This window comes from Phaseolus vulgaris, chromosome 2, assembly GCF_051622355.1.
Source record: "Phaseolus vulgaris cultivar YP4 chromosome 2, ASM5162235v1, whole genome shotgun sequence".
NCBI lineage: Eukaryota > Viridiplantae > Streptophyta > Magnoliopsida > Fabales > Fabaceae > Phaseolus > Phaseolus vulgaris.
The window spans coordinates 34,975,503-34,990,471 of record NC_143499.1 but is presented as its reverse complement, the minus strand read 5'-3'; the positions used below and the strand labels follow the sequence as shown (position 1 = coordinate 34,990,471).

Sequence of the window (14,969 nt, the reverse complement as noted above, 5' to 3'; positions counted from 1 at the left end):
TTATTTTATCTTTGTGTGTTACGATTCTAGTATTTAATATTGATTATTTCCTTCTTTAGTCAAACCCTAGAATGAGTTTACTACTTGTATATATTCAGACCATTTGTTTTGATTTGAATAACAAGAAAGAAGAGATATTCATTCTCATATCCTTTGTCTTCAGTTTACTCTTTTGTTCATCTTTGTTCCCTTTTGTTCATCTCTGTTCAATTTTGTTATATGGTATCAGAGCCATTTCAAGCCTATCCTAGCGAGTGTTTGTGTTGGGCCTATCGTGTCACCCGCTATCGGGCCGCTATCGGACCACCCATAATATATAGTCCCACGCACGAGTTGGTAGTCTCGGTGTGAGGGAGGTGTGTTGGAGATCCCACATCGACTAGAGATTAGAGCCTTTCATTGTATATAAGTGGGTGCAAACCTCAACCTCATGAGCCGGTTTTATGGGATTGAGTTAGGCTTAAAGTCCACTTCGTAATAATGTTGAAGATCCCACATCGACTAGAGATTAGAGCCTTTCATTGTATATAAGTGGGTGCAAACCTCAACCTCATGAGCCGGTTTTATGGGATTGAGTTAGGCTTAAAGTCCACTTCGTAATATGGTATCAGAGTTCTGATTATCAGAGCTCTGCTTGCTACATTTATTCATGGGTGAAGTTGATGATCCCTCACAAGATCTTAGTTCACCTTACCATGTTAGTTCATCAGATAATCCTTCCTTTCTTATTGTCCCTATTATTCTTGAGGGACCAAATTATCATCATTGGTCTCGTTCGTTTCAAATGAGCCTAATTTCAAAGAACAAAATATGTTTCAATGATGGAACTATAGAAACTCCCAATCGTACCAATTCATTGTTTCCAACATGGCAGAGGGCCAATATGTTGGTTGTTTCGTGGATTCTCAAGGTTGTTTCTCAATCCATCGCGCAGAGCATCATCTGTATGGACAATGCCTTTGACATATGGAATGATTTAAAAGAAAGGTTCTCACAAGGAGACATGATTCGTATTTCTGATATCCAGGAGATGATTTCTTCTTTTAAACAAGGTGAGTTGACTGTTACAAACTATTTCACTCAGTTAAAAATTCTTTGGGATGAACTTGATCTTTTCCGCCCGCTATCCACTTCTTCATGTGCCTCTAAATGCAATACTCTTGTGAATGTTTCTAAATATAAAACACAAGACCAGATTATCAAATTTCTAAGGGGGCTAAATGATAATTATTCGACTGTGAGAACTCAAATTCTATTGATGGACCCTTTGCCATCCTTGAATAAAGTTTGCTCTCTTGTTACACAACAAGAGAGGCAAATATTTGGTAATCAATCCAAGGCAATGATTGCTACTAGCAAAGGAGGTTATAAAAACAATGCTACAACATATGGCAGAGGTGCTAGATACGGAAGAGGAAGCAATGGAAGAGGATATACTTCCAAAATTTGTAGTCATTGTGGAAGGACAAGGCATACCATTGATACATGCTATAAAAAGCATGGCTTTCCACCTCATTTCAAGTTCAAAAATCAGAACCATGATCAGAGTCATACTAATGCAGTTTTTCAGAATACAAATTTCAATAATAATGAGCAGAATCATGAAGGTTCAAAGTCAAAAGTGGAGTCTCAACAAATTGGTTTTACTCCTGAGCAGTATCAAACATTGTTAGCTCTTTTACAACAGACCAAATCCAGTGGCAATTCTTCTAATCAAGTCTCTATTATTCCCTCCAATCCCTCCAATCAAACAGGTAATAATTTTATTTCTTCTTTTAGTTCTTGGATTATTGATAGTGGTGCTACTGATCACATTTGTTCATCCTTAACTTATTTCACTTCATATCATCAAATTGATCCTATTTATGTCAAATTACCAAATGGAAATCAAGTCATTGCCAATTATTCTGGAAGTGCTTTTCTCAATCAAAATCATGTCATAGACAATGTTTTGTACATTCCTTGCTTCAATTTTAATCTTCTTTCCGTAGCAAAATTGATTGATAAACTATCTTGTGTTCTTACCTTTGACTCTAATGGTTGTCACATTCAGGACAAAATAACAATGAAGATGATTGGAACCGCTAAGACGCAAGATAGACTTTATATACTCAGGATCCCATCTTACCAGAAATTTCAAATTAAACCCCTTGAATGTACACACACCATCAATACTGTTAATGTCAGTGCTAGTGATCTAGAAACCCTTTGGCATTTTCGATTAGGTCATATTTCAAATAAATGTATTGATGTTATCAAGAATAAATTTCCTTTTGTTAAATATAACAAATCTTTTGTTTGTGATGTTTGTCATTTTGCAAAGCAAAAAAGACTTTCTTTTCCTATTAGTACATCTAAATCAAAAAAATGTTTTGATTTGATTCATGTAGATGTTTGGGGACCGTACTCAATACCATCAATTCATGGTCATAAATATTTCTTGACCATAGTTGATGACTATTCGAGGTACACATGGATTTTTCTTTTGAAACAAAAATCTGAAGTTGTTAAGGTTTTGGAAAATTTTGTTATTTTTGTTCAAACACAATTTGAGACAACAATAAAAATAATAAGAAGTGATAATGGAACTGAATTTTTCATGACTAATTTTTTTGTCAGTAAAGGAATAATACATCAAACATCATGTGTCAATACTCCACAACAAAATAGTATAGTTGAAAGGAAACATGGTCATTTATTAGATGTAGCAAGAGCTCTTATGATACAATCTCATTAACCCAAAATTTATTGGTCATATTCTGTGACACATGCTGCGCATATTATAAACATGCTTCCCACACCTGTTTTAAATTATTCTTCTCCTCATGAAATGCTTTTCAAAACTGATGCAAATTTTAATGGATTAAAGGTGTTTGGTTCTTTATGTTATGCTAGCACCTTGTCAACAAATAGAAGAAAATTTGATCCAAGAGCATCAAAATGTGTTTTTATTGGTTTTCAACGGGGGACAAAAGGATATATTTTGTTGAATATTCAATCAAGAGAAATTTTTGTGTCTAGGGATGTTGTCTTTTATGAACATGTTTTTCCATACCAAAGGGTTCAAGATACTAGCAATGAAACTAACAATCCCGACATTAATGATCAAATTTTGTTTGCTGAAGATCAATTTGTCTTAAGTCAGCCATTACAAGCCATTCTTGCACCTTGTGATAATGTTGAAAATAGCAGTGATAATAATTGTGAGTCACAAATTGAGGTTTCAGAAGAAGATTGTTCCCATATAAACCAAAACCTCAATGAAAATCATGATATAGAACAAAGTTCTGAATCAGATCCATCTGTCCGAATGAGCACAAGAATAAAAAATTCACCTGAGTATTTAAAGGATTATCATTGTAATCTTAATGTTTCCAGTACATCTTCAAGCGTTAAATATCCTTTGAATTCTGTTTTGTCTTATAGCAATTTATCACCTTCTTACAAATCTTTTGTTATGTCTCTTTCTTCACATGTTGAGCCAAACACTTATTCTGAAGCTGTGAAACATGACTGTTGGAAAAAAGCTATACAATGTGAGATATCTGCTTTAGAGTCAAATCAAACTTGGGAGACTGCTCTTCTGCCTCAGAACAAAGCTGCCATAAGTTGCAAATGGGTATTCAAAATAAAATATAAGGCTGATGGAAAAATTGAAAGGTATAAAGCAAGGTTAGTGGCGAAGGGATATACACAAACAGAAGGCATTGACTACCTCGATACTTTCTCTCCAGTAGCAAAGATGACCACCATAAGGTTGCTTCTTTCTTTAGCTTCTATTTATAATTGGGAATTGAAACAATTAGACATAAACAATGCCTTTTTACATGGAGATTTGAAAGAAGATGTATACATGGTTGCTCCTCCTGAATTGACTTCTATTCCACCAGGAAAAGTTTGTAAACTAAAAAAAGGCTTTATATGGCCTTAAACAAGCCAGCAGAGAATGGTTTGCCAAACTGTCATCCTTTTTGCTTTCTATGGGATATACTCAATCTATGAATTATCATTCCTTGTTCATTAATTCTTCTGAAGGATCTTTTACAGCATTATTGGTATATGTGGATGATATAATATTGGCAGGAAATGATAAAGAAGAGATTGTTTGAATTAAACAAGCCTTGAATCAGACATTCAAGATTAAAGATCTTGGGAATTTAAGATACTTTCTTGGTCTCGAAATAGCAAGAAGTAAGACAGGAATAATGGTAAATCAAAGGAAATATGCATTGGAATTATTAATCGATGCAGGTCTTTTAGCCTGCAAACCTGCACTCACTCCTATTGATAATCATGAGAAATTCTCTTCTACTGGAAGTATTCCTTTCACAGATATTCAAGCCTACAGAAGATTGATTGGAAGGCTTATGTATCTCACTAATACCCGACCTGACATAACATTTTCTGTGCAACAATTTTCTCAGTTTCTTGCTAAGCCTACAATTGCTCACTATAATCCAGCAATTAGAATTCTCAGATATATCAAAGGGGCTCCAAGTCTTGGTCTATTTTTCTCTTCCACTACCTCTGTTCACCTGAAAGCCTTTTGTGATAGTGATTGGGGCACCTGTAGTGATTCAAGACAATCAGTGACTGGTTTTAGTGTGTATCTTGGGAATTCTCTCATATCTTGGAAATCAAAGAAGCAAGAAACAATATCAAAGAGTTCTTGTGAAGCTGAATACAGGGCAATGACCACCGTTACATGTGAAATTCAATGGCTAACTTATCTTCTTCAAGATTTCAAAGTTCCTTTTGAGCAACCATCTCTTTTATACTGTGATAATGACTCAGCAAGATACATTGCAGCAAATCCAGTATTTCACGAGCGTACAAAACATATAGAAATAGATTGTCACGTGGTCAGAGAAAAATTAAAGAAGGGTCTCATCCATTTGCTTCCCATTTCCACCACAGAGCAACTAACTGATATTTATACCAAAGCTTTAAGTCTTCAATCTTTTAAGAATATTTGTTCCAAGCTGGGTCTCATCAATATTTGCTTTCCAGTTTGTGGCGGGGTATTAGAGGATACAGATACCAGAGTTACAGAAGGATCCTAATATTAATTGGGAGTCTTTTCTAATTATCAGTTGCTGCTCTTTATAAAGAAGAATAATTGGGTATCTTTTCTAATTATCAGTTATCTCTCTTTATAGAAGGGAATAACCTTTATTATTCAGTTACGATTCTAGTATTTAATATTGATTATTTCCTTCTTTTGTCAAATCCTAGAATGAGATGAGTTTACTACTTGTATATATTCAGACCATTTGTTTTGATTTGAATAATAAGAAAGAAGACATATTCATTCTCATATCCTTTGTCTTCAGTTTACTCTTTTGTTCATCTTTGTTCTCTTTTGTTCATCTCTGTTCTATTTTGTTATAAGTAGTTTATATTAAATATAGTAAAATTATATAATAAACTTCAATGTTAATATCAAGTATATGAGAAAGACTTATATCTTCTAATAATTTAACTTATCTTTCCCTTAACTTTTGTTTGTCTCTTTTAATTGTGATTCACCATGAGTATTAAATTATTTACTTTTACACTCGATTTAATATTCAATACACAATATATGATTAATAATATTATATCCATACATGTCATTTTGTTTATAAATTTCTTCCACCTTAGTCTCCATATATTTTTCCTTTTCTTTTAATTAGATAATTTCTTACAATCATTTTCTTTCTTTTTAGAAAACTGAAAATTATAGCAATTTTGCATTTAGTTCTATATATTTTTCCTTTTCTTTTCAATTACATCATTTCTTACAATCCTTTTCTTTCTTTCTAGAAAACTGAAAAGTATACCAATTTTGCATTTAGTTCTATATTTTTTTTCTAAATTTTTAAATCTTGACGTATTTACAAATTTTGTATTAATTTTTAAAAAATATATATATTTATATTTTTCTCTTATTATTATATTAGCTTTTAATCTTATTTTTATATTAATGTTGAAGTGATATTTTAAATAATTTTAAATTTCTCTTATTATAAATTAATGAATTCTTATTATTATAACAATAAATATATTTTCATTCTAGTAGTAATATAACGAGACAGACTGTAGCTATTCCTATATTTTACAAATTTTTATTGTACTATGTATAAAATATAATATGACTGCATTGATATTTCAAAAATATATATTTAATATATTTAATTATAATATTTTATTTTAAAGATAATATTTTATCTTTTCTTGTATAATAATTAATATAATTATATTTTTCTGTCTATAAGAAAAATATTAAAATTCTTACAAATGTGATCCATTTGATATATTTTTTTTTTCATAACCATAAATATTTAAATTGGTTTGGCTCCGCCCTGTGTGTAGTTCTCAACTAATTTTAATATCATTTATACAAAGAAGACAAATCTCATTTATACAAAGAAGACAAATCTCATGATCTTTTGTATTTTTAATGAATTTTAATTAATATAGTAAATTTTGTTTTTCAATTTATCTTTGATGCATGTAGTTTAGGACATAAATTTTTCTTTCACATAATATTTAAAATTCGATTACATCATATTTTCCTTTAATCTTACTACGATCCAATACAAGTTTGACCATTTTTTAAAATATTATTTAATAAAATATTGATTATATTGCTAAAATACTGTTCACCCTGTTTAGCAAACATTCTTGTGAGATCCCGTCACATATTTCTCATCTCTTATAAATAATTGAATGATTAAGGGGAGTGTTCTTGATTTAGATTCTTGTTAGTGACTTTTTTTAAAAGATGATTATGTGTAATTTTGGATTGACGTTAAAAAAAAAAATATGAATGAGAAACATACATCAAACCCGAGAAAAGTTGTCTGTCGTAGCTTTGTTACGCCGCAGGTTGGGGCTTTTGCTCAAAAGTAAGATGATAACATCATCTTACCAAGCAAAAATCATGTCCATTTTTTTTAACATCTAACCAAATCATATGTAACTCCTTGGATCAATATTACCATAAATCTTTTACCACAGATGTTTTTTTTTTTACATGAGCAAATATGTGTATAATACATGCACTCAGGTAGCCGACAATAATAAATAAACAAAGTATCAACATGAAAATATATAATAATTAATTAAATTAAAATAATTAATAATATTAAGATTTTTTTGAAATTCATACTTAGTATCTCTATGAATATTAGCATATCAAATAGGATGATATCCTAACACATCATATTAGAAAAAAAAAAAAAAGTAAAACATGGAGACTAAATCAAAACCATGAAACAAGAGAGAACATTCTCTATTAAATCCTAAAGATAGAGAGTTGTTATTTATTATGAAAAAAATATAAACTAATGCAATATCGTAAAATGAAATATATAAAAAAATTCATTTTATTATCAATTTTTATGGTAACTAACTTATCAACACAATGATTTTTTTTTATTGGAGATGTGAAAATTTTTAAATTCTATGTCCCCATAAATCATCAAATATTTGTGTCATCTATCCTAATAGACCATACTTAGATAAGAAAAAGTTTGACAAAGCAAAGAATAATCATTTTCAAGCCAAAATCTTCTAAAACCATCAGAGTGAGCATACTCAATGACAAGAATGACTCTGGTGATCTCAAAATATAATGAATTCTAACAAGAAAGTAGAAAAACTCCTAATATACTCATTTCTACTACCTCCGAATATGCCAACACAAGCAGATAAACCAAAAGACCTTTTAGTAGCATCATTCGTATTAGATCACTTGAACTAGGACAAAAATCTTGGAAGGTCTCATGTTAATACCAAACATTTTAACACAAAAAAAATAAAAAATATGCATATGTTTATTTGAAGCATTACTTCACATACAAACACATTCCTTAACACTTAACAATATGAATAACAATGTCCCTGATTGCATCCAATAACCTTTTTAATCCTAACATTAAAACTAGAGGGGTTATCAACACTAAAAGATCGACTTTTGGACACATTCATCCACTATAGCCCCATAAGATTGTAAAAAAATCATCAATTTAGGCAAGCTTTTTTTATTAGCTTTGCAAAATACAAAGATATCATAAAATGAAAAAAAAAATCAAATGATATAAACTATATTTAATACATAGTTAGTAAGATAAAAGAAAAAAAAAATACTTAAACAGCATTATATATTTCAAGAAAAATGATATATAAAGAAATGAAGATCGAGATATTATAAGATATGACATACATATCTATTAGGGAGAATGTGATATTTAAACTTAAAGGGAAATTTAGTTCGAGCAATGCTTGATGAAGCTCTACTTAAAAATAATTCAGCTCAAACAAAATTAAGTCAAAAATTTAATAATGTGGTTACTAAAAAATGAGCCATGAGACGAATATAAATCTAACTATTTTTTCTAAGAAATTGTGTCACACGTCCAGAGCAATTATCCAACTTCTTAGGTGTGAAAAGTAGTTTATAGAGATTTACTAATTTTAAATTTTAAATTTTAAATTAATATGACAACACTATATATATGGTAGGAATATCTATTTCTATGTCAACAATACATTTGTAAAATCACTTCTATATATAAAATACCACAACACGATGACAATGAAAATAATTTTTTCCATATTTTTATTTTGTTCGAGGTTTTCACATTTTCTTTAATTTTTTTATTCTTTTTCATATATTTTCTCATATTTTTCGTAATTTTATTCTAAAAACGAAAATATAATTAAATTGTTTGTTTGTCTAATGGTTAATGTGGCAAAATGTGTTTATTGTTTATATTATTAATTGGTGATCAAGTGGTTTGTATAAACATATGTGTAATAATAGTATGTTTGAGTTAAGAGATCTAAACCATTTCAAAAATTGTTATTTAAATAAAAGTTAGGTAGAAAATCATAAATTGAAAGGAAAATAACTTGCCATTGTTTTTGTGAATTCATATTTTCTATATTGAAAATAACCCTAAATATTATCTTAAGTTGGTCTATTTTATTTTTGTATTTTTGTGATAAGAATCAATTTCATCACAAATGTTTCCTATTAAAGCAATATTATCTTGTATAGGAAATATGTTCAATTTAAACAAAAAGAAGAAAACAAAAATTTAGAACATTAACATAACAAGCTCTTGTCTGGACTGTATTCAAGGTTGAATAAGTGGCTAATAGAAGGCAGTAGGTAACAAAAGAAGTTAAGCTGAAATATTTTAAGTTAAATTCTTTTATTATATTATTAAAATAAAAATAAATATATATTAAAAATGTTAAACTTATTTGAGCATATAGGATTTTGTGTTGTACATTAATTAAGTCCAAAAGAAAATACAAAAAGCTTCTTCTGAAAGGTATTCTACGAAAAATATGCATAGGGTAGAAGAACTCAAATTTGCAAAGAAAGAAGATAGGTTACATGATGATTTGGTCGAGTATATATTTTTTATTATAATAATAGTAAATAAATTTATTAATAGTAGATAAAGAAATATTACTTACTTATTCTCTTGTTACCAAATAACATCTCATTGGTGTTATTTTTTTTATTCTTGTTCTTATTTATGAAAGATGGGAAAATGAAGAAAAGAGTTAGAAAAGAAAATGTGAGTGAAAAGATGGAGAGTTGTTAGTGCAGAAGGAGGGACCAATACGAAATGATGAGATTCTACAACGACTCTTCCAAACCCCAATTCATGCCCTAAGCCCATCTTCTATAAAAAAAATAACCCTTCATAACCCCAAAACCTGCTTTCTCTTCTCAAAACATCAATTATTTGAGTTCTGCTCCAAAGGACTCACCCAACAAATAAAAAGGCTATTTTGGGATATGAGGCTAGTCCTAGGACCACACTACCCTTCACATTTTTCTACTCCAAATTCAAATTATCTCACATTATATATCAATTGGGGGGAGAATGACAAAACTTTTTTCATCCTGCATTTTTCATTTCTATTCAAAAAATCAAAACACTTATAGATAATATTTAATCTTTAGAGATTTAAAAAGTCAATTAACAACAAATAAAAGTTTTTCTTTTTTTGACTACCAATTTACAAATATTTTCAATTTAAATGCATTAAGTATTTTTAAATATCACAATACTAAATCCATAAACAAATTAAATTTACTATAAAATTATGATTATTTTAAAGGTCATATTTAATCCTTTAAGTACATAACATAAAGTTCACTGGTGATATTGAGAGAATAAAAATCTGGCCGTGATGGTAACATGATGCATAACATGAAATCACTTTTGAAGACTTTCTAGTAAAAGTTTTGAAAGAAAAGAAAATTGAAAAACAAAACAAAACAAAAATTTAGAATTATTGAAGTATTATAAAGCTTTAGAAAAAGATAACATTTGAAACTAAATGAAAGAAATCAAAATTGTAAATGAGTAATTAAAAAAGTAAATGAAAAATTAAACTAGTAACTTCCTTTTTCTTTTATTCATTTGATAAATAACTTCTTTCTTGATATTTAAGGTTTTTTTATCAAATAAATAAATAAATAAATGGGAGTATAAGGGTATTATAACCCTTTTAAAAAAAACTAACAAATTTCTACCAAAAGTTAAAATGTTGGACCTCTTCCACATATTAAACTTGAGAACCTAAACATTATCATCAAACAAAATTAAACAAAAGGCATCATTACAGAAACCCTCACAAAAAACTCAGACCAACTAGTAGAGTTAACATCTTAATCACCAAGATATTTTGTAATACATGTTAATGGACCACATTTTATATGTACGACATAAACAAAAAGTGATATTTATTTGTGGATTCCTTGTAAAATGGTTGTTTTAGCTTTCTTGTTTACAACTCCACCCAGTAAATACTTTAGACTTGTTATTCGCTACTTGACTTTAACACCATCACAAGTGTCACATTAATGTGTTGTCCTCATCCTGGCTTCATTCACTATTTATTGTTCCACTATGCATATCTCTCTTGCAAACAAACAACACCCTACTTAGCAAATACACTAAGATCAAGTGAAGATATCATGTATATAGATGAAAAGCTCTTACAAATTGGACACTGTATCTAGTATTTTTAACAAGTTACTTGGTCAATGCATCATTCAGCATAAGAAAATCTAACCATTTTTATTTTACATATGTTATCCATGTTCAAGTTTTTAGTTTTTAGTTGTTATTGAATGCAATTTTATATTTAGTTGATTTTTTTTTATATTCTCACAATGACCAAATTTAATTTAATATAAGATTGAAAAAAAAATCAATAGATAGAATGAAGTGCTCTAATTACCAGTAATACTTTATCTATTTTTGTGTTTGTTATCAACACCATATGCTTATGTCTTTATTTAGCCCAACAAAATGAGACTCTTTTGTTTAAATAGAATTTACAATGTTTTTAGTGGTCAATTTTGATTGTAATTGATAGTATTAATGGATTGGCCATTTAGAAGAGTAAATGTTATATTTAAAGTATGATTTTTTTTCTATCAAATCGAGGAGGAACATTGAATAATGCTTCATACTTTCTATCAAATATCATATATCTCTACTTGATTTAAACATAAAATATTTATCTTCTATCGCATTTTTCTTTCCTATTGATATTTATATTAAATTCACAAAAATTTATTTAATTTGGTAACCTTATCATGCATATGTCTCATATAAAGCTTTTCACTAGTGAAATTTTTCAACAAATCTTGTAAAAAATAAATTTCTTAATATTACTCTCAATATTTACTTAAATAATTATAATTAATTATTACCAAAACATATCTTAAAACTTTATATATATATATATATATCATGCATAAGTTAATTATCAACACAATAAATAAGTTTAATTTCTTAAATATGTAAAATATCATTCCATTTTATATAATTAAATTAATAAATACATTTAATTATAAATGCACTCAACTCATTATTTTAAACCAATATTTAAACTTTTAATTTTAATTATCAGATAACTTGGTATTCTTTTAACAAAATCTCAATATTAATATTCAGTAATTTATTTTAATTTTTCAAATATAAATTTTAATTATCACCAATTATTCTCGTATGCTCAATATAGTTCTACACTTCAGAGTCAAGGTCAATGACAGTTTAAATACACCTTTCTCCTTTAACCCCCATCGAGATGTCTTTTAAGGACAAAACTGTAATGGAGTTTCGAATTTCAAAGCGGACAATACCTCGAATATGGTGATAATCTTATCGATGCTATTTTTCGACTTGAGGTTGGAACACCAATATTGTAATATGTTGAGTATTTTAATTTTTTCTCAATTCTAATTTAAAAACAATTGAAAAATCAGGTCAAAATTAAGTTTACGTAGAACCAGATATATTTTGGATAATGATACATTGACAACCCCAGTTTTTTATACAATCACACTACAATTCTCAATATTATTATTTTAATATTTTGTCATATCATTTAATTACAAATTTATCCTTTCATATATATTTATTTCTAAACTCATCACATCAAATATAGTATATAACTTCAAAAAGTTATCCATCTATATTTTTCATATCTGTTTTTGGGTGATGATAGGAAAACGATTTCTCATCATAAACAATGAATAATATTATACTATTTGAATAAATCCAGTGAATTGTATGTTAGGTTGAGAATTCCCCTCACTAGCAGGGCCATTAGAAAGAGTAGTTAACTGCGCCGTTGTTGTTGGAGAGAAGCCGGCAACATCATACACATTCAGAAAAGCAAGCTAATGAAGACATGCACGTAGACTCTGTGCATGGTGAGGGACATGCAGAAGAGTGACAAAAATTCCTTCTGGCCCAGTTCACGTTCCAGAATTAAGTAGAAGCTGTATCGTGGGGCCACAAAAAAACTCTTGATCCGTTTGATTTAGCCAGGTCACCAAACAATGCAAGTCATCCCATGACAAATGTTGTTTTGGGACAACACCTGATTAAGGTAACAACTTTGACGGATTCCAACACATGAAGACCAAAAATACGCCATGATGCCAGGTGGATGCGTTGTACAAAACCGAAACACATGAAACCTTCTGTGTTTGCGTTGTTGCCTCCATCATCCACGCGAACGTTCAAACCACACAGAATATGAACATACAAAATCTGTAAAGGAAGAAAAAAAAAATAATAGAAGTTTTCACTTGAGAAAGAAGGGAAGGTTGAAGGTGGTGAACAGATCACCACCATCTCCCTAACCTTAACCATATCGAAATAATCATCAAGAAAGGAAAATGAGGGCGTGGAAGAGAGCCGCTGGAGCCATAAAAGACAAGAACAGCATATGGTTTGCAAAGTTCGCGCGAAAGAGTGCGTTCCACAATCCTAAGTTAGAAACTGTGGTGATCAAGGCCACAAGCCATGATGATCAATGCATTGATTCTAAGAACGTGCAGAGAGTGTTCCAATGGTTACGAACCTCGCCCTTGTACCTGAAACCTCTTGTGTGGTCTCTCTCCATGCGCATGCAAAAGACTCGAAGTTGGGTTGTCGCGCTGAAAGGCTTGATGCTCATCCACGGCGTTTTCTGCTGTGACATCCCTGTGGTGCAACGCATAGGGAGGTTACCCTTTGACCTCTCAAACTTTTCTGATGGTCATATGAGCAGTGCAAAGGCTTGGAGCTACAACGATTTCGTTCGTTCTTATTTTGCTTATTTAGATCACAGATCGTCGTTTGTATCCTCCGAGGTTAAAAGGCTAAAGAAGAATAACAATAACAAGGAGATGGAGGTGGAGGACACGTTGATGGAAGAGCTTGAGTGTTTGCAAAAGTTGCAAGGGTTGATTGATATGCTTCTTCAGATCAGGCCTCGGAATCAGCACATGAATGTTGGTTTGGTTCTTGAAGCCATGGATTGTGTTATAGTTGAGGTTTTCGGTGTGTATAGTTTATTTTGCAACAAGATTGCCAAGGTTTTGTTGAGGATATATGAAATGGGTGGGAGGATGGAAGCGAGCATTGGCCTCAAGGTTCTTCAGAAAGCATCGATTCAAAGGGAGGAGTTATCTTTGTTCTTTGAGTTTTGCAAGGAAATTGGTGTCCTCAATGCCTCTCAGTGCCCCAAAATTGATAGAATTTCTCGGGAAGATATTCAAGATCTTAAGAGGATAATCAATGGTGCCTCTTCCAAGAAGGGTGGTGTTGTGGCAAATAATGAGGACAGGGCCATTGTGGTAAGACCCCCTTCTGCCATTGCGCCTGTTTCACACCAGAAGGAGTCGGAGAAAGGTTTGATGACCGTCATCACTGACCAATGGGAGGTTTTTGATGATGATCTAATGGTTGGCGCTAAAGGAATGCATACTGTCTCTGGTGAAAAGAATATTCTCAACACAACCAACCCTTTTGAAGAATCATATATCATGGTGCCTTATGTTCCTGCTCACAATCAACCTCTTCCTGATCTAATTAGTTTTTAGCTTATAGAACCCATGTTTACGTGTTGTTCACTTTTTCACTTTGCTAGATTCATTGAGCTATATATATGTATATCACTCTTCTGGGGGTAAAGGAAAATATGGGAAAATGGAATCCAAAGGGGTAACGTTCTTCTTATTCATTCTCTTCTCCACAAGAAGAACTTGTGAATCCGCCCTTCTATTAGGAAATTGTTGTTGAAAATGTGATAATTAGATATTGAAATTGCAGAATATTTGCCGTCATCTATTTTTACTTTTCTGCCCATGGATGTTAATTAGCTTGTTAATTGAGCATTTCAAATTTGATACATGTTGATCATGGACCTAACACCAATTTAATTTCGTTGGTGTACTGATATAGATTCTGGTTCTGACAAGGATTAATATCTCGGCCGATTACCATTACGTGACAAAGATAACATATCATACAAGTAAAGAAAAGGTCCATCATGGAAGAAAATTTGAAGAGCTCGTCTTCGAGTTTATTGTGATCTTTCTAAGCCACATGTTACTATTGAAAAATATAACAAAAGAAGAATGATAATTACTACCGAAGCACAAGAAAATCATG

At 30.5% G+C, this 14,969-nt stretch overlaps 2 protein-coding genes across 2 annotated transcripts; both read left to right on the top strand.

Moving 5' to 3' along the window:
* Positions 1-649: 649 nt before the first annotated feature.
* On the top strand, positions 650-2,088 carry LOC137809402 (uncharacterized). Its single transcript, XM_090297947.1, has 3 exons — positions 650-1,561; positions 1,688-1,754; positions 2,054-2,088. Exons 1-3 carry the CDS (start codon positions 650-652, stop codon positions 2,086-2,088), a joined length of 1,014 nt encoding a protein of 337 aa, XP_090154073.1.
* A 10,934-nt stretch (positions 2,089-13,022) lies between these two features.
* On the top strand, positions 13,023-14,634 carry LOC137809718 (putative clathrin assembly protein At1g25240). The gene has a single exon (XM_068610809.1). The coding sequence runs from the start codon at positions 13,211-13,213 to the stop codon at positions 14,396-14,398; it is 1,188 nt and encodes a 395-aa protein (XP_068466910.1). The 5' UTR covers positions 13,023-13,210; the 3' UTR covers positions 14,399-14,634.
* The last annotated feature ends 335 nt before the right edge of the window (positions 14,635-14,969 follow it).